General features: G+C 43.1%; 1 protein-coding gene across 1 annotated transcript in view; it reads left to right on the forward strand.

Annotated features, from left to right (window-relative positions):
• The first annotated feature begins 1,040 nt into the window (after positions 1-1,040).
• Positions 1,041-25,185, forward strand: part of DYNLT2 (dynein light chain Tctex-type 2) — a 43,281-nt gene continuing 19,136 nt past the window's right edge. Inside the window, exons 1-2 of the mRNA XM_083174661.1 lie at positions 1,041-1,128; positions 4,837-5,052. Of these exons, the coding sequence (XP_083030787.1) occupies positions 4,861-5,052 (192 nt within the window). The 5' untranslated portion in view covers positions 1,041-1,128; positions 4,837-4,860. The remainder of the gene's footprint in view (positions 1,129-4,836; positions 5,053-25,185) is intronic.

A 25,185-nucleotide genomic window follows, 5' to 3' on the forward strand; every position in this document is an offset into this window, starting at 1 on the left:
GGCCTGGTGCTGATTCTCAAAATGCGGGGACTCCTATTCATTTTTTCGCCCAATATATTGGATGCGATATCGGCCGATATATCGGATGTGATAACGGCCGATATAAAGATGCGATATGATGCGATTTTTTACCTGTTCATAACCCCACTATCCACTATGCATGGAGTTGATTTTATATAGTGTGGCAAGCGCTGGGCTTGGTGGCTCGCTGCGCTCGCCACACTATATAAAGTCAACTCCATGCGTTATAAACAGGTCAAAAATCGCATCGATAAATATCGTCCGATATTGCATCCGATATATCGGGCGCCGTGAAACTAAACAAGCACCAAATTATTTTATCACCTGTTTTATTTTTAGGAACTATCATATACGCTAGTTACAATTAAGCATTCTACAGAATAATTACAGATGATTCTTCACTGTGCTCATACTTACCTCTGATGCAGAGGCGTAGGGAGGGCGGAGCCACCGGAGCTCCTGCTCCGGGCGCCGATTGGTCGAATGGCGCCGCCGGCCCGCCCCCCCCCCTCCGCAAATGATACCTGCCTGCAGTTCAAGGCAGTGGCGCCATAGCCACCGTGAGGCAGACCCCACGGCTATTTGGAGGAGAAAGAGCCAGCGGGGTCTGCGGTGGGCGCCTGTCAGGGACAGGCTGTGCATTTAGTGATTGCGCTGCGCTCTGCTCTGGGCCACGCTGCTGATTGACAGCTTGAGCTGTCGGCACCCGGCATGTAGCTACCCGGTTTTTCTTGGTCCCCTGCGGCTGTTATAGAGGAGAAGGGGAAGGAGTGATCTGCATACGAAGATACTGCTGCTGCTGCTCCCGAGTCCCAGGCAGAGATGAAACTGTCAGTCAGCCCTGTGTAAGGGGACATGACAAAGTTCAGGAGCAGCAGCAGTGAGCTTGCTGATAGGTAACTAAGTGCTCCCACCCTCCACCCCTTAACAACAATAGACAGTGGGTGCTGAAAAGGGGGCGAGGCTAAAGACGACAAGGGGCGGGGCTAACAACTCGAGTCAAATGGGGCAGAGTTACATGGGAGCAGCTGCCTGCAGGACATCACGGGGTCAGCCATTAGACCAAGTTATGCTGCTTTCCCACTGCAGACCCGTTTTAGTTTACAGGTAATCTTAAATGGTATTTAGCATTCCCACTGCAGCAGATTACAGTTTCAAATGCCATTTAAGTACCATTCCCATTGCAGGTAAAACGTTTTAGCTCTTCAAAACGTTTAGTGCCTGTGACAATGGGTCAGGCCTGTCTTTCCTTGTTGATATATATATATAGATATATATATATATCTATAGATATAGATATATATATATATCTATATATATATATATATATATATATAGATCTATAGATCTATGTCTATATATATATATATATATATATATATATATATATAGATCTATATATATATATGTATATATATATATATATATCTATATAGATCTATATATATATATAGATAGATATATATCTATCAACAAGGATAGACAGGCAGCTTGGAGGGGGTAGAGGAGGGAAGCTGTCCCCGGGTGCTGTGGGGGTAGAGGGGGGAAGCTGTCCCCATGAGCTGCGGGAGGAGGGGGGTCCCTGCTGCTGCTGAGGGGAGAGGGGGTACCTGTCAGCCTGACACGGCGCTGCCGCTGCTGTATCACCCCCCCGGCGGCCGGTCCTTGCGGCGTATGTACAGTCAGTGTCGGCGGTCCCTCTGGCGCAGGGGAAATAAGTACTATTTCCCCTGCGCCAGAGGGACCGCCGACACTGACTGTACATCCGCCGCAAGGACCGGCCGCTGGGGGGGAGATACAGCAGCGGCAGCGGCCGCCGGGGGGGGGAGATACAGCAGCGGCAGCGGCCGCCGGGGGGGAGATACAGCAGCGGCAGCGCCGTGTCAGGCTGACAGGTACCCCCTCTCCCCTCAGCAGCAGCAGGGACCCCCCTCCTCCCGCAGCACCTGGGCACATCTTGCCCAGCGCTGCACGCTGTGGACCCGCTGCGGGTGCCTGCACCCGCAGCGGGACCATGTACACCGCCATTTACACGGGACCCGTGTAAAAGGTGTAAAAGGGGTATAACAGGGGGGGGGGGGGCGAGGGGGAGGGGGGGCGAGGGGGAGGGGGGGGGCGGGGGGCAGCGGGGCGTACACACACGGAGATGATTGCTGAAAAAAATCAGCAATCATCTCTACCGTTTAAAGATGCATTCCCATTGCATCTTAAACGGTAGATTACCGTGCAAAACCCTGCTCTGAAAACGGGTTGAAATACCGTTTAACTTTAAACGGTATTTCAACTCTGGCGCTTTCCCACTGCAGCCTTAAACGGTATTTTGCCCTCAAAAATCGGCAAAATACCGTTTTAAGGCTGCAGTGGGAAAGGGGCATAAGTGTTGCCACAGTCAGTTATTGAATAAGTGTGTATGGCCAATATATATAGATGCAGCCATGTTACAGGGAGCATTATATGTGTAGGCAGGGCTGCTCCTGGGGGAATTCTGCACTATGCATATAAACAGCTTTGCTATTGGAGGCATTATGGGTGTAAGCCAGTGCCGGATTAAGGTGTGTGGGGGCCCTGGACAACAAAATTGTGGGGGTCCCCACAGACAACCATTACACAGACGACACAGTGCCCGTCCCCCCGGCGAGGCTGGTACCTGGTCAGGCGGGTAGAGGGTCTCTGCAGGGTCCAAGCAGTCAGCAGTGCTGGTGTGGGGGCCCCCAAATGTGTGGGGACCTCGGGGCGACGGCCCCTGTCGCCCCGTGCTTAATCCGCAGTGCCTCTACTGGGGACATTATGCTTGTTAGTGGTGCTGCTCCTGGGGGTTTGTTATGCGGTGCTGCAATTTGGGCATTATGAGGTTAAGTTGCACTGTTACTGCTGGCATCATGTGTGCAAAGTGGCACTGCTACTGGGGGCATAATTTGCATAGGCAACAATGTTACTGGGGGCATTATGTGTTTAAAGGTCCGCATACGCTGTGATCCCCCCAAGACACAAAAATACTAGAGGTGCAGGAGCCCCTCTAGCATCTGTCTATTATAGGGGAGTGCAGAGCACCCAATGCTACCCGGAAGTGTGGATTCCGGGAGCGCTGTCCTTCAATGTGCACCCCCGGCAATGAGCATGTAACTCTGCTGTAGGCACCCCTGGGAAACTATCAAGTAACTAGCTCTGGCAATGACCATGTATTCCCCCATGGCAACAAGCATGTAACTCCCCCTAGGTAACAAGCAAGAAACTCCCCCTGGGAAACCAGCATAAAACCCCTGGAAATAAGCATTTAACCCCCACCCTTTCTGTGGCAACAAGCTTGAAACCCCTGGCAAGGAGCATGTAACCCCCAGACAATGGGGGTTATTCTAGTTCATTCTTTCTGACAAAATCCTTCTTAGATGGACAAAACCATGTGCACTGCGGGTGGGGCAGATGTAACTTGTGCAGAGAGAATTAGATTTGGGTGGGGTTTTTCTTCAAAGTGAGATCTATATTGCAGTGTAAAATAAAGCAGTCAGTATTTTCCCTGCACAGAAACAAAATAACTCACCCAAATCTAATTCTATCTGCACATGTTACATCTGCCCCCCCTGCAGTGCACATGGTTTTGTCCATCTAAGAAGGATTTTGTCAGAAAGAATGAACTAGAATAAACCCCAATGTGATGTAATCCCTGGCAGCAAGAATGTAACCCCTGACATTGAGACAGAAACTCCTGGCAACAGGCATGTAACTCCTTACAATGAGCATGTAAGCAAGTAGCAGTTATGATATACACACATATACATGCACACACATATACTGTATATGTATATAAATGTATATATTTGTGTGTGGTGGTGTGTGTGTGGTCTTATATAGCGCAGCACATTCCGTTAGAGTGTCTTATATAGTGCAGCAGATTCCGTTACAGCTTCTTATATAGCGCAGCAGATTCCGTTACAGTGTCTTATATAGCGCAGCAGATTCCGTTACAGCATCTTATATAGCGCAGCAGATTTCGTCACAGTGTCTTATATAGCGCAGCAGATTCCGTTACAGTGTCTAATATAGTGCAGCAGATTCTGTTACAGTGTCTTATATAGCGCAGCAGATTCCGTTAGTGTCTTATATAGCGCAGCAGATTCCGTTACAGCATCTTATATAGAGCAGCAGATTCCGTTACAGTGTCATATATAGTGCAGCAGATTCCGTTACAGTGTCTTATATAGCGCAGCAGATTCAGTTACAGCATCTTATATAGCGCAGCAGATTCCGTTACAGCATCTTATATAGAGCAGCAGATTCCGTTACAGTGTCTTATATAGTGCAGCAGATTCCGTTACAGTGTCTTATATAGCGCAGCAGATTCCGTTACAGTGTCTTATATAGCGCAGTAGGTTCAGTTACAGTGTTTTATATAACGCAGTAGATTCCGTTACAGTGTCTTATATATTTTAAATCTAACATGCCAACACATGTTAGCCACGCCCCCAATTCATATTGGGGGGGGGCGCGAAATATGCCCTTGCTCCAGGCACCATGGCACCTAGCTACACCGCTGCTCTGATGGCGTCATCTTTCCAATAATGTCTTTGGAAAGATGGTGTCTGCACAAAAGATATAAAATCTTTGGCAATGTGCCAGAATCTTTGTTATCTACTGTGCATAAACCAATTTTATTATATTGCAAGAAAGATGGCACTGCCAGCAACAGGTATGGGTGGACCCATTGCACATGGGCCCTATAGCTCTTAAAACACATTATGTAATAAAAAAAAAAAGTAGCTGCTCATGTATTAATATACTTTTCCTTGTCAACTTATTCTTTCATGTATGTACTATAAGTATTCTCGCATTTTAGAAGAGAGGATGAAAGATGTATCTCTTGATGTAGCTTGCAATGAGCCTGGCTTCCCGGAAGATGATTCCAAAGACCATACTGACTCAGTCATTCCTAAACCAAGATCAGTAAAGATCAACTATGCTAACACATATAGATTGGAACCCAGAAATACATTTTCTGTTCAAACAGTTGAAAGAATAATGGAACAAATTCTAAAGGTATGTCAGACCTAGCAAAGAGTGGAAAACTTTAGCATATTAATAAATTCAGGGTTGCCTACCCTCCCGGAATGGCCGGGAGGGTTCCGGAAATCGGGTCCCCCTCCCGGACCCCTGGAAAGAGGGGCAACCCTCCCGCAAAACCGCCTGGCTCCCGCGCCCCCCCCCTCCGCCGGCACCAGCGACCCCTCCCTCGGCGGGGGGGGGGGGGTCCGCTTGTCAAATGACTCGAATAGCGCCATTTTAGCCCTGCCCACCGCAGTGCAATACCATAAAAAATGGCATTGTATGTTGGGGGCATGGCTAAAACAGCACTATCGCTTAGGCTACACCCCCAACAAGTCACTGCCCATGTGCCTCCACCCCCTCCCCACCCATTTTCACTCCCGGCGCCCCCCCCCCCCTGAGCTGGCTGCCCTCTCCCGGATGAGGGCAGCCAGAAAGTCGGTAAGTATGAATAAATAGTTTTAAATATTTCTGTAGAAAGCACCTACAGATTAATGCCAATGGACTGATTCAGTGGTGGCAAAGCTGTTTCATATTTGTATACTAGATGATGCTAGAGCTACAGGAAGCATCTTAAGAATAAAAATGCCCACTGCCTGTTTCTCTGATCCACTGCTGCATAAAGAGGATGCAGCTTAGGATTTACTGCTACTGGCAGTGTCAGACTGGGGCATGAAGGGCCCACCACGAAAATGCACTCACAGGGGCCCACCAAGGGGGTGTGGTCTTTTTGAAGGGGTGTGGTCACCTAACCAGAGAGCAGTGGCTATACACTATACGATTTTGGGCCAATTTCATCCGATTTCGGCACTTTGGGACGATAATCGGGCAAAATTGGCCCAAAATTACAGGTGTGCGACATCTGATCCGGAAATCCCCCACCCTGATAATAATGTACATAGGTCCCACAGATAATAATACAGCAAATAGCCCCCCCCCCAGATAATAAAGCACATAGGTCCTCCACACACAGATAATAGTAAAGCACATTGGTCCCCTCACATATAATACAGCACATGGGTCCTCCCCACACAGATAATAGAAACATAGAATTTGACGGCAGATAAGAACCATTTGGCCCATCTAGTCTGCCCCTTTTTTTTACCCTTCAGGTAATCTCAACCCTTTTTAATCCTTATTTCTTTGTAAGGATATTCATATGCCTATCCCAAGCATGTTTAAATTGTTCTACTGTCTTTACCACCTCTGATTGGAGGCTATTCCACTTATCCACTACCCTTTCTGTGAAGTAATTATTTCTAACATTTCCCCTGAACCTACCTCCCTCCATATTCAGTGCATGTCCTCGTGTTCTATTACTTCTTTTCCTTTGAAGAAAAGTTCCCTCCTGTACTATGTTAAAACCCTTGATATATTTGAAGATTTCTATCAAGTCCCCCCTTTCCCTTCTCTGCTCCAAACTATACATGTTAAGATATTTTAGTCTTTCCAGGTAAGTTTTGTGATGTAGGCCATGCACCATTTTAGTTGCCCTTCTTTGTACACTCTCTAATGTATTTATATCCTTCTGAAGATATGGTCTCCAGAACTGGACACAGTATTCCAGATGAGGCCGTACCAATGACCTATAAAGTGGCATTATTACTTCTTTTTTTTCTGCTACTGATTCCTCTCCCTATGCAACCAAGCATCTGACTAGCCTTCCTCATTGCTTTGCTACATTGCTTTCCTGCCTTTAAGTCACTTGAAATAGTGACTCCTAGATCTCTTTCCTCCTCAGTAGTTTCCATTATAGTACCCTTGATAATATATTGAGCCTTTGGGGTTTTGAGTCCCAAGTGCATAATTTTGCATTTTTTAGCATTAAACTGTAGTTGCCATGCTCTTGACCAATTCTCATGTTTACTTAGATCATCAGTCATTTGATTTACCGCTCCTGGTGTGTCTACTCTGCAAAAAGGCATAATTTCCCTTCAATACCATTTTCAATGTCACTAACAAAGATATTAAAGTGCACTGGTCCAAGTACAGATCCCTGGGGTACTCCTCACTGGTAACATGTCCCTCCATAGAATGCACTCCATATACTACTACTGTTTGTTTCCTATCCTGCAACCAGGTTCTTATCCATTTAATTGTTTTATAATCCAACCCCACACTTTCAAGTTTATTTAGCAGCCTGCGATGTGGGACAGTGCCAAATGCCTTACTAAAGTCTAGATATGCCACATCTACAGCCCCCCTTCATCTAGTATTTTGGTCACAGAGTCAAAAAAGTAAATGAGACTTGTTTGGCATGATCTCCCTGCAGTAAAGCCATGCTGTTTTGGATCCTGTAAATTGTTTAATTTAAGATATTCCACTATTCTTTCTTTTAATAGTGTTTCCATTAATTTCCCTACTACTAATGTAAGGCTCACTGGTCTGTAGTTACTTGCTTCTTCTTTGCTTCCGCTTTTGTGCAGTGGAACTACGTTTGCTCTTCTCCAGTCCTCTGGAACTGTACCTGTATCTAGTGACTGGTTGAATAAATCTGTTAATTGCGCTACCAACACATCTTTTAGTTATTTTAGTATCCTTGGATGCACTCCATCTGGCCCCATTGATTTATCCACTTTCAGTCTTGAAAGTTCTGTTAAGACTTTCTCCCTAGTAAATGTACTTCCATCTAACTTATTTTTATGACTGTCCATGCAACTTAACTGTGGTCCCTTCCCTTCTCCTTCTATAGTGAATACGGAGCAAAAGTAATTATTTAGATGATCGGTACTTGTGGAGTATCACGGCTCACATCGCATGCCATCGCATGCCATATGTAGTGTAGATTTTTACCATTTTTAGCTATTTTTAGCAAAAATCGCATCGCATGCAATCAAATCGCATGCGATGCGATGCGATCGCATGCGTTTTTGCACTGAAATGCATCCAAATGCATGGAAATGTGTAGCAAACATGTTAAATGCCCCCAAATGTCATTTTTCAGAGTGTACCACCCCCACTATCAACGCCAACCCGAAGCGTGGCGAGCGCAGCGAGCCCGCGAGGGGCGGAGGTACGCGTCCTATGACCTTTTCATACCCCCACTATCCACGTCGGCGTGGAGTTGAGAATAGAAAGTGTGGCGAGCGCAGCGAGCCACCGAGCTCGAAGCGTGGCGAGCGGATGCTGACACCTGTGAAGCCCACGAGGGGACGCGGATACCTGTGAAGGTATCCACGTCCCCTCGCTGCGCTCGCCACACTTTCTATTCTCAACTCCACGCCGACGTGGATAGTGGGGGTATGAAAAGGTCATAGGACGCGTACCACCGCCCCTCGCGGGCACGCTGCGCTCGCCACGCTTCGGGTTGGCATTGATAGTGGGGGTGGTACACTCTGAAAAATGACATTTGGGGGCATTTAACATGTTTGCTACACATTTCCATGCATTTGGATGCATTTCAGTGCAAAATCGCATTCGATCGCATCGCATGCGATGCAATGCGATTTTTTAGCATGCGATGGACATCGTGGGAACCGTGATACTCCACAAGTACCAGATGATCTGTAATTGCCTTCTCTCTCTCCAGCAAATTCTCAGTGTCTGTCCGCAGTCTTATTATTCCTCCATTTGATTATTTCCTTTCACTTATATACTTAAAAAAAGTTTTGCTTCCTTTATCTACTGGTATACAAAGAATGGTTTAGTAGTGGTTATGAATGCGCCAAACCTGACTGCCGCAACTAATACCCCCTTGGGATACCAGCCCCAAAAAACAATACAAAGGAATACAAGATAGAGGTATCCTGATGCGCTGTCAGGTAAATGAATAGGGTGGATTGATCACTCCTTCTTCCCTGGTCCTGGATTCTGTCCAAGGATGCTTTACAGGCTCATGGGTAAAAGAGGAGACATATACATATAGATAGTGAAACCAGAAACAGTCTCCAATAAATCACTATAGTTGGGTTCTCAAGGGAACACTGACCTGTCCAACAGGCCCTATATGCCTATAAAGGTATCTTTCAATCACCAACTTTTCTCCAGATTCCCATGCAGTAAATGCTCACCTTTTGGCAATGCCCTATATGCACATAGGGGTATCTTTTCTGTTCTTAGATTGTCCAGATCTCATGTAGAACTTTATGGCATCAAGCTCACAGGCAGGTAGCGGTATAACAAAATTTTATTCTCACAATCCGTGCAGTAAAAAAACAGGATACATTGGACAAACAGCAGAAAAGAATTAAAAAATTAAAAATATTCCAAGCAGAGCGTCACCTCCTATCCCTGCCAACTCAGCACTCACCCGGGTCTAGAGGAGAGTTGGTGCCTCACAAGATGAAAAAAATGTGAAGAGGCCAGAGGGGATGGATCGGCTAAGCTGGAAAAGTCACTCCACAACACCGACGCGTTTCGGACCTATAATGGTCCTTTTTCAAGGTGTGGAGTGTATGAATAGGGTGAAGGTATTTATACCTGCCCAGCAAACATCCTAATTAAGCAAGTAAAAAAATCTGTACCGGAGTGTAAATTCTTAAAAAGCCAATTCATAAAATATACACACACATTAAAACAAAGGGACCTCTCTATATAAAATATATTACATCAAGAAAGCATGGAGAGAAAAAACGGAGCATATGCATTATTATGTTGGTACATTTACGTAATTGTACTGCGTCCGATCCGGGGAGTCCTTAACTTGTTTTTTCGTAGCCTCATACAGCGTTCCCGCTGTTTCTAACGGTGTACTCTATCAGGCAGTCCCGCTACCCGGATATCCGGGTCTTCCTGTGCAGGCGATAGTATTGGCTACGTCCGGTTTGTTATGTGGAACGCAGACCCTCTTCAAACGGATGCGGAAGTGACGTCTGCTTCCAAACTGAGGTTTGAGACGCGGATATCGCTCCGTATGATACTTCCTGATATCTTTACAGTGACGCTTGCGTGTCATATACGTTTAGCTTGAAACGCAGGTCACCGGGATGGTTATTCATATTGCATCAGGCACCATTATATGGATCGTTCCATATGAAAAAGTAGAGATGTGCAAAATTAGCATTAATCACATATTGCCGTACGGCCCGTATATAACAATACTAAAGGATACAAATGTTAAAAAAACCACTGCATTATTTTTAATGAGAGATAACAATAAAAATAATAAAAGAATTCATTTACTAAAAAGCCTTAATAAAAAATTCATGATAAGTGGATATTAAAAAAGCAGATATTAGAAAGGCTGGCATTATAAACCTCATTCTAAAAAGCATTTAAGCTCGAAGTCCATATTTAAGCCTAATGGGAACAGAGTTTTCAACGTATATATGGTCTGCATTTCTGTGCGTGCCAATCTCTGTTCACAGTCATTGACCCGCCAGTGTGATTTCACCATCCTTATCCCACAAAAAGAGACCAGATGTCGAATATCACACTGGTGGACTTTTTTGAAATGGTCAGACACATTATTGGACTCCAGGCCTTTCTTTACATTTCTTACATGCTCCGCCCATCTAACTTTAAGGGCCCTGGATGTCCTGCCAACATACTGTTTGGAACAATTACATTGTAGCAGATAAATACAGTTCTTGCTATCACAAGTTATGAAGTCCTCAATCGGATATATTTTCTTTGTATGTGTGGATTGGTATTCTTGCACACATTTTATTGAACCTTTACAGGATCTACATAAACTGCACATACCACATCTAAAAAACCCTTTTGATTTTATACGGGTAAGTGGCGATGGAACATTAATGGCGCTGTTCACTATGGTGTCTTTCACATTTCGGGCCCTCCTGTATACAAACTTCGGGTTGGTATTAATATGTTTGGATAACAGGGGGTCACTAGTAAGCACACTCCAATGTTTTTTTATCATGCTTTCTAGCTGTTTATGTTGACTCGTGTACTTTGTGATGAACATTACATCAGATATACTAGATTTAACCTTCTGGGGCCTTTCCTGATCTTTATTCACTAGCAGAAACCTGCCCTTATCTTTAGCTGCATCAATCATTGGCTTTTGATATCCTTTGCTAAGGAATTGTTTCTCTAGTTGTAGGGCCTGGTCATCATAAACCTCTAGGTCCGTACAATTCCTGCTGATACGCTGGAATTGACTTCCAGGGACACTTCTGAGCCAATTGGTGTGGTGATTGCTACTAGCGTCAATGAATGAGTTACAATCAGTTTTTTTTATGTAATTTTTAGTTTTTAGTAAGTTATTTTCGACGTAGATAGTAAGGTCGAGAAAATTAACAGTTTCTGAACTAATATCAAATGTTAAGCGAATATTGAGGTCATTTGAATTCAAATGATCGCAAAACAGTTTTAAATCAGGCTCATTGCCCCTCCAAATGCAAAGTATATCATCAATATACCGACGCCATAGCACCAGGCTGGCACCAAACGGGTGATTTTGCCACACCGCCTTCATTTCCCACCATGCCATAAATAAATTGGCATAGCTTGGTGCCAGCCTGGTGCCCATAGCGGTACCGGTTAATTGAAGATAGTATCCACCATCAAACCAAAAATAATTATTTGTTAAAATCAAAGAAATGCCTTCCAGAATGAAATTTTTCTTCTCTTCTTCCATCTCTTCCTGATCTAGGAAGTATTTAATCGCTACTAACCCTTTATTATGGTCTATAATTGTGTAGAGGGAGGCTACATCAGATGTTATTAATTTGAAACCTCCCTCCCACTTGATGGTTTTTAAGACATCTAGAGTGGCGATAGTGTCTTTGAGATAAGACTGATTCTTTTGTACCATCGGCTGTAACAAGTGGTCTAGAAAATGGGACAAATTTGAAAGGATAGAGTTTGTGCCTGCCACAATTGGCCGGCCGGGGGGTTTGTTCTCATTTTTATGTATTTTGGGTAGTATATATACTACTGGCATTGATGGTTTCTCGATCATAATGTATTCACTTTCAGATGTTGTGATTACTCCTTTTTTAGTATACAGTTTTAAAAAAGTGGATAGCTTCCCACTGATTGTCTCAGTGGGGTTGCCCCTTAATTTTTTATAAGTTGCTGTATCGGACAGCTGTCTTATGATTTCGCTGTTGTAATCCTCCACATCCAAAATTACGATACTGCCCCCTTTGTCTGCGGGTTTTATGACGATTTGGTCATTTTCCCGCAGACTCTTAATGGCTTCCCGTTCCTTTTTTGTTAAATTTACAGTTTTGTCTGGTTTAAATTGAATTTTTCCTAGATCATCGCATACCAGGCGTTCAAAGGTCTCGATGAAGCAACCCTTTTTGTGTTTTGGGTAGAAAGTGGACTTCTTTTTAAAAATGGAATAATTAGTAACCTCATTATTTGTATTTTCTGTCTGTCCATTTTCCTCGAAGAAACGTTTTAATGTCAACTTTCTAATAAATTTCTGGAAGTCTATAAAGACTTCAAACTCATCTGTTTTATTTGATGGGGCGAACTTTAAACCTCGCTCCAAGACTTTCATCTCTTCTGCATTAGGTATGTATTTGCTTAAATTAAAAATTTTGTTTTTGCCAAGATCATGCTGTTCTACCTCCTGTGTTTCCAAAGGGATTTGGTTATGTGATTTCTCTGATCTTTTTATTTTTTTCTTGAGTTTGGACTCCTCGGATAGTCCGCCCCCTCTTTTACCTCGTTTTTTACATTTTTTTGGGGGATTATGTATCAATGTGTTACTGGTTGGTAAGTCTCCTTGTCTAAAAAATGTGGCTCAATGTCCCGATGTCTTCTTAGAGGCTCAAATCTATTTTTTGTCCTCCAACCAATATTTTCATTTTCTGGCCTATTTTGTCTCCAGTGTCTAGGGGTTTCTTCCTCATTAGTGAAATATCTGTTTCTTTTTTGTCTAATGGGTAAGTCTTCACTGTTATTGTACACTCTCCATTTTCTCTTATTCCTTTGGAAGGTGAAACTATCTTCATTTGTTGAAATTCTCTCTTGGGGCTTATAACGATATGATTGTTTAGATTGATGGAATCTCTTTACCCTAGGGGTTTGTTTAGGAGTTACGGGGTCCCTGTTTGTTTCCATTTTATTGGTTTTGGTTTTATAATCATATTGGGAGCCTGTTTTGTAGTCCTCTTTATCTCTAAGATACTTTTTCTTTTTTTTTCAATCTAAGTTCTTTTTCGTTTTTTTCAATTTTATGTGTGATGTTCTCCTCACATTCTTTAAATTCTTTTGTTTTGGAATGGGGATCGACCAGAGTTTTATAAATCATAACAGTATCTTCATTTTTCTTTAATTCCTCATTTTTATATTTAATTATGAGTTCCATTAATTTAAATGAGCAGGTATCCAAAATTTTATACCAATTGGCTTTAAACTCATCTGATTCACTGTTAAAGGATGGCGTTTTATCTATTCTGAGCCCCCTGGGGATGATGCCCTCAGAACGATATTTTTCAAGTGAGATGACTTCCCACCAGAGACGTCCCTCCTTTAACAGTGCTTTCTCCAATTTAAACATAGCTTCCTCCAAATTATCATCTATAACTTCGCAATGTTCCTCATTGTCAAAGATATCTTTAGCTAATACATTTCTACGGCCTCTATGGGCAAACATAATCTCGGCTGCAAAAAACCTCTACCGGTGGTAAAAGACAAGTATACAAAGAATGGTTTAGTAGTGGTTATGAATGCGCCAAACCTGACTGCCGCAACTAATACCCCCTTGGGATACCAGCCCCAAAAAACAATACAAAGGAATACAAGATAGAGGTATCCTGATGCGCTGTCAGGTAAATGAATAGGGTGGATTGATCACTCCTTCTTCCCTGGTCCTGGATTCTGTCCAAGGATGCTTTACAGGCTCATGGGTAAAAGAGGAGACATATACATATAGATAGTGAAACCAGAAACAGTCTCCAATAAATCACTATAGTTGGGTTCTCAAGGGAACACTGACCTGTCCAACAGGCCCTATATGCCTATAAAGGTATCTTTCAATCACCAACTTTTCTCCAGATTCCCATGCAGTAAATGCTCACCTTTTGGCAATGCCCTATATGCACATAGGGGTATCTTTTCTGTTCTTAGATTGTCCAGATCTCATGTAGAACTTTATGGCATCAAGCTCACAGGCAGGTAGCGGTATAACAAAATTTTATTCTCACAATCCGTGCAGTAAAAAAACAGGATACATTGGACAAACAGCAGAAAAGAATTAAAAAATTAAAAATATTCCAAGCAGAGCGTCACCTCCTATCCCTGCCAACTCAGCACTCACCCGGGTCTAGAGGAGAGTTGGTGCCTCACAAGATGAAAAAAATGTGAAGAGGCCAGAGGGGATGGATCGGCTAAGCTGGAAAAGTCACTCCACAACACCGACGCGTTTCGGACCTATAATGGTCCTTTTTCAAGGTGTGGAGTGTATGAATAGGGTGAAGGTATTTATACCTGCCCAGCAAACATCCTAATTAAGCAAGTAAAAAAATCTGTACCGGAGTGTAAATTCTTAAAAAGCCAATTCATAAAATATACACACACATTAAAACAAAGGGACCTCTCTATATAAAATATATTACATCAAGAAAGCATGGAGAGAAAAAACGGAGCATATGCATTATTATGTTGGTACATTTACGTAATTGTACTGCGTCCGATCCGGGGAGTCCTTAACTTGTTTTTTCGTAGCCTCATACAGCGTTCCCGCTGTTTCTAACGGTGTACTCTATCAGGCAGTCCCGCTACCCGGATATCCGGGTCTTCCTGTGCAGGCGATAGTATTGGCTACGTCCGGTTTGTTATGTGGAACGCAGACCCTCTTCAAACGGATGCGGAAGTGACGTCTGCTTCCAAACTGAGGTTTGAGACGCGGATATCGCTCCGTATGATACTTCCTGATATCTTTACAGTGACGCTTGCGTGTCATATACGTTTAGCTTGAAACGCAGGTCACCGGGATGGTTATTCATATTGCATCAGGCACCATTATATGGATCGTTCCATATGAAAAAGTAGAGATGTGCAAAATTAGCATTAATCACATATTACCGTACGGCCCGTATATAACAATACTAAAGGATACAAATGTTAAAAAAACCACTGCATTATTTTTAATGAGAGATAACAATAAAAATAATAAAAGAATTCATTTACTAAAAAGCCTTAATAAAAAATTCATGATAAGTGGATATTAAAAAAGCAGATATTAGAAAGGCTGGCATTATAAACCTCATTCTAAAAAGCATTTAAGCTCGAAGTCCATATTTAAGCCTAATGGGAACAGAGTTTTCAACGTATATATGGTCTGCATTTCTGTGCGTGCCAATCTCTGTTCACAGTCATTGACCCGCCAGTGTGATTTCACCATCCTTATCCCACAAAAAGAGACCAGATGTCGAATATCACACTGGTGGACTTTTTTGAAATGGTCAGACACATTATTGGACTCCAGGCCTTTCTTTACATTTCTTACATGCTCCGCCCATCTAACTTTAAGGGCCCTGGATGTCCTGCCAACATACTGTTTGGAACAATTACATTGTAGCAGATAAATACAGTTCTTGCTATCACAAGTTATGAAGTCCTCAATCGGATATATTTTCTTTGTATGTGTGGATTGGTATTCTTGCACACATTTTATTGAACCTTTACAGGATCTACATAAACTGCACATACCACATCTAAAAAACCCTTTTGATTTTATACGGGTAAGTGGCGATGGAACATTAATGGCGCTGTTCACTATGGTGTCTTTCACATTTCGGGCCCTCCTGTATACAAACTTCGGGTTGGTATTAATATGTTTGGATAACAGGGGGTCACTAGTAAGCACACTCCAATGTTTTTTTATCATGCTTTCTAGCTGTTTATGTTGACTCGTGTACTTTGTGATGAACATTACATCAGATATACTAGATTTAACCTTCTGGGGCCTTTCCTGATCTTTATTCACTAGCAGAAACCTGCCCTTATCTTTAGCTGCATCAATCATTGGCTTTTGATATCCTTTGCTAAGGAATTGTTTCTCTAGTTGTAGGGCCTGGTCATCATAAACCTCTAGGTCCGTACAATTCCTGCTGATACGCTGGAATTGACTTCCAGGGACACTTCTGAGCCAATTGGTGTGGTGATTGCTACTAGCGTCAATGAATGAGTTACAATCAGTTTTTTTTATGTAATTTTTAGTTTTTAGTAAGTTATTTTCGACGTAGATAGTAAGGTCGAGAAAATTAACAGTTTCTGAACTAATATCAAATGTTAAGCGAATATTGAGGTCATTTGAATTCAAATGATCGCAAAACAGTTTTAAATCAGGCTCATTGCCCCTCCAAATGCAAAGTATATCATCAATATACCGACGCCATAGCACCAGGCTGGCACCAAACGGGTGATTTTGCCACACCGCCTTCATTTCCCACCATGCCATAAATAAATTGGCATAGCTTGGTGCCAGCCTGGTGCCCATAGCGGTACCGGTTAATTGAAGATAGTATCCACCATCAAACCAAAAATAATTATTTGTTAAAATCAAAGAAATGCCTTCCAGAATGAAATTTTTCTTCTCTTCTTCCATCTCTTCCTGATCTAGGAAGTATTTAATCGCTACTAACCCTTTATTATGGTCTATAATTGTGTAGAGGGAGGCTACATCAGATGTTATTAATTTGAAACCTCCCTCCCACTTGATGGTTTTTAAGACATCTAGAGTGGCGATAGTGTCTTTGAGATAAGACTGATTCTTTTGTACCATCGGCTGTAACAAGTGGTCTAGAAAATGGGACAAATTTGAAAGGATAGAGTTTGTGCCTGCCACAATTGGCCGGCCGGGGGGTTTGTTCTCATTTTTATGTATTTTGGGTAGTATATATACTACTGGCATTGATGGTTTCTCGATCATAATGTATTCACTTTCAGATGTTGTGATTACTCCTTTTTTAGTATACAGTTTTAAAAAAGTGGATAGCTTCCCACTGATTGTCTCAGTGGGGTTGCCCCTTAATTTTTTATAAGTTGCTGTATCGGACAGCTGTCTTATGATTTCGCTGTTGTAATCCTCCACATCCAAAATTACGATACTGCCCCCTTTGTCTGCGGGTTTTATGACGATTTGGTCATTTTCCCGCAGACTCTTAATGGCTTCCCGTTCCTTTTTTGTTAAATTTACAGTTTTGTCTGGTTTAAATTGAATTTTTCCTAGATCATCGCATACCAGGCGTTCAAAGGTCTCGATGAAGCAACCCTTTTTGTGTTTTGGGTAGAAAGTGGACTTCTTTTTAAAAATGGAAGCATGATGCAGCTAAAGATAAGGGCAGGTTTCTGCTAGTGAATAAAGATCAGGAAAGGCCCCAGAAGGTTAAATCTAGTATATCTGATGTAATGTTCATCACAAAGTACACGAGTCAACATAAACAGCTAGAAAGCATGATAAAAAAACATTGGAGTGTGCTTACTAGTGACCCCCTGTTATCCAAACATATTAATACCAACCCGAAGTTTGTATACAGGAGGGCCCGAAATGTGAAAGACACCATAGTGAACAGCGCCATTAATGTTCCATCGCCACTTACCCGTATAAAATCAAAAGGGTTTTTTAGATGTGGTATGTGCAGTTTATGTAGATCCTGTAAAGGTTCAATAAAATGTGTGCAAGAATACCAATCCACACATACAAAGAAAATATATCCGATTGAGGACTTCATAACTTGTGATAGCAAGAACTGTATTTATCTGCTACAATGTAATTGTTCCAAACAGTATGTTGGCAGGACATCCAGGGCCCTTAAAGTTAGATGGGCGGAGCATGTAAGAAATGTAAAGAAAGGCCTGGAGTCCAATAATGTGTCTGACCATTTCAAAAAAGTCCACCAGTGTGATATTCGACATCTGGTCTCTTTTTGTGGGATAAGGATGGTGAAATCACACTGGCGGGTCAATGACTGTGAACAGAGATTGGCACGCACAGAAATGCAGACCATATATACGTTGAAAACTCTGTTCCCATTAGGCTTAAATATGGACTTCGAGCTTAAATGCTTTTTAGAATGAGGTTTATAATGCCAGCCTTTCTAATATCTGCTTTTTTAATATCCACTTATCATGAATTTTTTATTAAGGCTTTTTAGTAAATGAATTCTTTTATTATTTTTATTGTTATCTCTCATTAAAAATAATGCAGTGGTTTTTTTAACATTTGTATCCTTTAGTATTGTTATATACGGGCCGTACGGCAATATGTGATTAATGCTAATTTTGCACATCTCTACTTTTTCATATGGAACGATCCATATAATGGTGCCTGATGCAATATGAATAACCATCCCGGTGACCTGCGTTTCAAGCTAAACGTATATGACACGCAAGCGTCACTGTAAAGATATCAGGAAGTATCATACGGAGCGATATCCGCGTCTCAAACCTCAGTTTGGAAGCAGACGTCACTTCCGCATCCGTTTGAAGAGGGTCTGCGTTCCACATAACAAACCGGACGTAGCCAATACTATCGCCTGCACAGGAAGACCCGGATATCCGGGTAGCGGGACTGCCTGATAGAGTACACCGTTAGAAACAGCGGGAACGCTGTATGAGGCTACGAAAAAACAAGTTAAGGACTCCCCGGATCGGACGCAGTACAATTACGTAAATGTACCAACATAATAATGCATATGCTCCGTTTTTTCTCTCCATGCTTTCTTGATGTAATATATTTTATATAGAGAGGTCCCTTTGTTTTAATGTGTGTGTATATTTTATGAATTGGCTTTTTAAGAATTTACACTCCGGTACAGATTTTTTTACTTGCTTAATTAGGATGTTTGCTGGGCAGGTATAAATACCTTCACCCTATTCATACACTCCACACCTTGAAAAAGGACCATTATAGGTCCGAAACGCGTCGGTGTTGTGGAGTGACTTTTCCAGCTTAGCCGATCCATCCCCTCTGGCCTCTTCACATTTTTTTCATCTTGTGAGGCACCAACTCTCCTCTAGACCCGGGTGAGTGCTGAGTTGGCAGGGATAGGAGGTGACGCTCTGCTTGGAATATTTTTAATTTTTTAATTCTTTTCTGCTGTTTGTCCAATGTATCCTGTTTTTTTACTGCACGGATTGTGAGAATAAAATTTTGTTATACCGCTACCTGCCTGTGAGCTTGATGCCATAAAGTTCTACATGAGATCTGGACAATCTAAGAACAGAAAAGATACCCCTATGTGCATATAGGGCATTGCCAAAAGGTGAGCATTTACTGCATGGGAATCTGGAGAAAAGTTGGTGATTGAAAGATACCTTTATAGGCATATAGGGCCTGTTGGACAGGTCAGTGTTCCCTTGAGAACCCAACTATAGTGATTTATTGGAGACTGTTTCTGGTTTCACTATCTATATGTATATGTCTCCTCTTTTACCCATGAGCCTGTAAAGCATCCTTGGACAGAATCCAGGACCAGGGAAGAAGGAGTGATCAATCCACCCTATTCATTTACCTGACAGCGCATCAGGATACCTCTATCTTGTATTCCTTTATCTACTGACTGAGCCATTTTCTCCTCAGCTTGTGCCTGCCTGATCACTTTCTTAGCCTCATTGGATCTGGCAAATCACACTTCTTTGTCGTTATTATTTTGTGTCTGCTTGTAAGTCCTAAACGCCATCTTTTTTGCTATTACACTAGTTGATACCTCTTTAGTAAACCACAGTGGCTTCCTTTTCCTGGTGCTTTTCCCAACCCCGTTGCCTTTAGTATTGAACTTTTTTATTTTTTCCACCTCTCCTGCACTCCTTTCAAGTTCCTCCAATCCGCTAATGAATCGCTTAAACATCTCCCCATTTTTGCAAAGTCAGCTTTCCTAAAATCCAACACCTTAGTTTTTGTGTGACTGGAGTTGTACCCTGCCTTGATACTAAACCATACTGCTTGATGATCACTGGATCCCAGGTTCTCACCCACATACAGTATATGTCCGATATCCTGTCATCATCTGTGAGTATTAAATCTAATATTGAGTCTTTGCGAGTAGGCTCCCTCACCAATTGCTTGAGAGATGCTCCCTGTAGGGAATTTAGAAATTTGCCACTTGTAGATGATCTTGCAAAAGACTCCTCCCAATTCACATCAGGTAGATAAAAGTCTCCCATGATTATGACCTCTCCCTTTAATGCCATTTTAGTGACAGCAAGCAATAGGCTCCTAGTACAGCACATAGCCCCCCCCCCCCCCACATATAATACAGCACATGGGTCCTCCCCACACAGATAATACTACAGGACATAGCCCCCCTCATATAATATAGCACATGGGTCCTTCCCACACAGATAATAGTACAGCACATGGGTCCCCCCACACAGATAATAGTACAGCACATAGACCCTCCGATATAATACAGCACATAGTAGGTCCCCCCACTCAGATAATAGTACAGCACATAGGTCCCCAGGCCCCAACTCAGATAATAGTACAGCACATAGGTCCCCCCACATATAAAACAGCACATTCACTGTCTGTCCTGTTGCTGCTCAGCACACTCCTTACCTGCAATGCTGCGCGGCAAGCACGAAGGGGGTACAGGTCATTAGGGGGCACCCCCCCGTGCGCTTGCCTGTGGAATGCCACTGACTAGTGACTACTGTTGACATGTCAAACGGCAGGCCCCACCCTCCTTTAAAAGTGGTCAGAGTTTAAAATCTCCCGGTCCCCCGCCAGGTCAGTCCGAGCCTGGCTAGTCTCAACTTTTTTTGCTTTGTTTACTAGGAAGTGCTATTATGATGTCTTGTAAAGTGTGAAGTGTAAAATTGAATTTAAATATTGTATCATGATGTCATTTTTTTTCTCCTATTTAGCATTTGATTTTTTTTTGTGTCTTATGCCAATTGCACAGACAATTTGATTAATTCTAAGATGCCAACTTAGGCTGTGGTGTCTCCAGTCAAACCATCTTATGAACCATAGAAACTTGTGGCAAGTACAGTTTCTCTGAGTATTGCCTACTCTGTATGCAACTGTGCATCTTTGGATACAGATGCTTACACCAATAAGCATGCATCTGCTTAGCAATCCCCCCTTTTGCTCCTAGGAATACTCACTGACCCACAAACCATACATCTGATTATGGGCCTTATTCTGGTTGGTGCGGCCGGGCCGTACGCGTACGTTCCGGGGTTTTTCATGATCTGCGCATGCGTACATTCGCTAATGCGCAGGCGCGAACACTCCACAACGCTTACGGACGGGTCTCTCCGTGCGAAAAAACCTGTACGCGAGAGTACGGGCATTGGGGGCGGCATAGGGGCGTGTTGAGGGGAGCGGCCGAAATAATGAGGGAAAATGGGCGTAAACATGGGCGTACACGGGGGTGTGCACCAAAAATGAGCGGTGCTACTACCGCACGATCGACTAAAGCACCGTTCATTTCGGACACAAAACAGGCGGCCGCCAACCGCCACCTCAGACCACCCCTACAGATACCGCATGCCAGCGTGCGCCTGGGTTTGCTAATTTACGCTGATTACTACTCAAACACATACACCTGAATGTAATAACCAATGCTGCAGTCTATTAAGTCAAAACCATGATTTCACTACCTGCAAGCCACACACAGCACTCAAACACATTGGAAGCTTATCTTTCTATACTTCTCTACATTTAAAGGTTTGTTTAATTTAAGGTAAGAATCTTTTTAAGACCTGCTTATATATGCTAAGGTAGGTATTTGTTAAACAGTTAGACACATTCACTACGTGCTTTCATAGACTTTACACAGTAGCACACTCAATCTACACAAGTCGACATGTGTCAACGTGTTCACTCTAATACAAACATAGGTTTTGTATTTATGATACAATAACATAAACCACATCTAACACCTACAAAGGATGTTTCAGCAATGTTTTAAGCCCATGCCCACTATTTTGCACATTAATTAATTCAATCAATTAATTAATTTTCATAATTATAGTTGAAAGGCAAGATTTGCAGGTCCATATATGTGAAGGGTATGTCAGCGTACACGGACGTACGCTCACTCTCACGAGCGGTGACATAAGCTGAGTTTTCTATTGAAAACAATAGGGACCCGTCCGTGCAAGCTGGCGTACTCTCAGATAGCCGCAAGAAGTCGGTGGGAAGACGGACGAGAGACGTCCGTAAATGGTGGTGTACGCTCAATTGTACGCCAGTTGTCGGAGTGTAAGGGCTGGCCCGTCCGTGTACGTTGGCGTACGCTCAATTGTACGCCACTCCCCTTTGACGTTGTTTCTGGCCGTACGTATGCGGCTGAGTTGTGGGTGGACTTAACCCCAACGGCCGCGTACGAATAGCGTACGTTAATATGGAACGTACGCACGTTTGGCCGCTACGATCAGAATAACCTCATGTTCTGGATTTAGGAGCAGTAACAATTGGGATGCATGTAGTGTATGGCTGGGACACTTGCAAATATAGAACATTGGCTAACTGCATGCGGGATTGACACTACGTATGACTCAAAAGCATGCCATTTGTGGTGACTGTAAAGATGTGCTATAACTAGAGATTGGCGCCGCGCCGAAGAGTTAAATTTGGATTCGTCGCCGGGATTTGGCTTTGTCAAGCAGCGGTGAAAAGCTTTAGATTTGGATTTTTTTCAAAAATGGTAAAAAAAAAAACTAAATCACGTCATTGTTTTTGTCCCTTTGTGAGTAATATTAAACTCAATAACATTAATTTCCAGCCCTTTCCAGACAATTATCACCACTTTACAGCTCACAATGTTGTTTTCATTCCATTTAGGCCAAGGTCTGCAGAAAGCTGGCTGGTTATTAACCCCTTCCCGACATTTGACGTACATTTACGTCATGGCCGGGATGTACTTCCCGACACATGGCATAAATGTACGTCATGACTTTAAACTGTCACTGCGTCTCGAGACGCAGTGACAGAGGGACGATGTCTGCTGTCCCTGACAGCAGACATGTCCCTGCATGCCCAGGGGGGGCTGCGATGTCGCCCCCCCGTCGGCGATCGCTGTGATTGGCTGTTCAGTGTGAACAGCCATTCACAGCGTTTTCCTGTGTTACCAGCGAATCGGACGCTCGGTAACACAGGTGTCAATCACCGCCGGGCGTCAGGGGGCATGAGGGGGTCATCGGTGACGATGACACCTCACCCCACCCTCACCCCACCTGCCCCCAAGGCTGTGATTGGTCCGTGGGACCCACGGACCAATCACAGCCAAGGCGCGACATTTAAACTACCGGTGACTGCGCTGCAGACGCCATTCCGGTCTGGAATAGCGTGCAGAGCGGTCACCGTGCCTATCTGCCGTGATACTGACCTGATCCTTGCTAATACTTACCTGATCCTTGCAAATACCTTACCTGATCACTTGATCACTGCTTGTAGCGTGCTGGACGCTTCCTGGATCTGACTTCTTGGGACTTCCTGCTGCTGCTGCAGTGTGATAGAGAGATAGAGAGATAGAGAGAGAGATAGAGAGAGATAGAGAGATAGTGACAGAGAGAGCTATATTTTGTGTCTGCTACCCCCCCTTTTTGGGGGTGCAGGTTTTTTTTATATATAAATAACTGTCACTGCTGCTGCTGCAGTGTCATAGTGATAGATAGTGATAGATAGTGAGAGATAGTGATAGATAGTGATAGATAGTGAGAGATAGAGAGATTTGTGTCTGCTACCCCCCCTTTTTGGGGGTGCAGGTTTTTTTTTTATATATATAACTGTCAGTGCTGCTGCTGCAGTGTCATAGTGATAGATAGTGATAGATAGTGAGAGATAGAGAGATAGAGAGAGATAGTGACAGAGAGTGATAGAGAGTGTATATTTTGTGTCTGCTACCCCCCCCTTTTTGGGGGTGCAGGTTTTTTTTTTATACATATAACTGTCAGTGCTGCTGCTGCAGTGTGATAGATAGTGATAGATAGTGATAGATAGTGATAGATAGTGAGAGATAGAGAGAGATAGTGACAGAGAGTGATAGAGAGTGTATATTTTGTGTCTGCTACCCCCGCCTTTTGTGCTGATCACTATATCTGAGATGATCAGCAACTTTTTGGGGGCGCAGAGGTTTTTTTTTTTTATATATACCTGTCAGTTGCTGCCAGTTGCACTGTCAGTTGCACCAAAGGTTGTGCACCTGCTGCCCCTCACTGGTAATCAGTGTTGCATCACTGATCACCTTTTTTTTTTTTTGAGGCTGCTGTGGGTCTTTTTTTAATTTTTTTTTTACACACACTGTGATTTTGTGGGTGTCCTGTGGCCACTGTGCGCTGATCAGTGACGTACATCACTGATCAGCTTTTTCGGCACAGGGTTGATCTATTTTTTTTTTTTTTTGATCAAATTCCTGTTGCCTTTGAGCGCTGTTCAGTGACGGACGTTACTGACCAACATCTGTGCTCAATTTTTGGCGCAGGACCTTTTTTTTTTTTTTTTTAACCCCTTCAATTTTTTTTTTTTTTAATTGGGTTCAAATTCCTGTATAAAGTATTTTTTTTTTTTCTGCACTACATACACACTACACACTACACACTACATACCCCCCGGGTTGAAATAAAGTTTGTACCCCCCCCTACACTATACACGTGTTGAAACATTTCACTACCAGTAACACAAAAATAAAAATGGCATCCCAAATGTCATCCCAAATGTCATCCCAGTCATCCAGAAGAATGTATTCAGCGGAGGAGGCATATGCCATGCTTGCCTCTGATTCTGACACAGCCAGTGAGGCAAGCGGGGAATTTGAAGGATTCATCTTAACCTCATCTTCCTCCTCTAGTGATGAGGGACCCCCTCAAAGACGCCCCCGTAGAGCAGCTGAGACCCCCCCCCCAATAATTGATCTCGTATGGACCCCACCACCAGACAATTTTGAGCCCCAGGTTCCTGAGTTTTTGGCCATGCCAGGAATCCAATTTGATTCCACAGGTCTCAGAGAAATTGACTTTTTCAAATTATTTTTCTCTGATGATTTTATAAATTTAATTGTGGACCAAACTAATTTATATGCCCAGCAGTTTATTGCTCAAAACCCCACGTCATCATTTGCTAGGTGGACCCCTGTAGATGCAGTAGAGATGATGACGTTTTGGGGTCTGGTGTTTCATATGGGCATAGTAAAAAAGCCAGAAATTAGGCAATATTGGAGTACAGATGTTCTGTACAGCACCCCATTTTACCGTATGGCCATGCCCCGGGCTCGATTTGAGACGATCCTTAAATTTTTGCATTACAACGATAAT

This window comes from Crinia signifera, chromosome 3, assembly GCF_055691185.1.
Source record: "Crinia signifera chromosome 3, ASM5569118v1, whole genome shotgun sequence".
Taxonomy (NCBI): domain Eukaryota; kingdom Metazoa; phylum Chordata; class Amphibia; order Anura; family Myobatrachidae; genus Crinia; species Crinia signifera.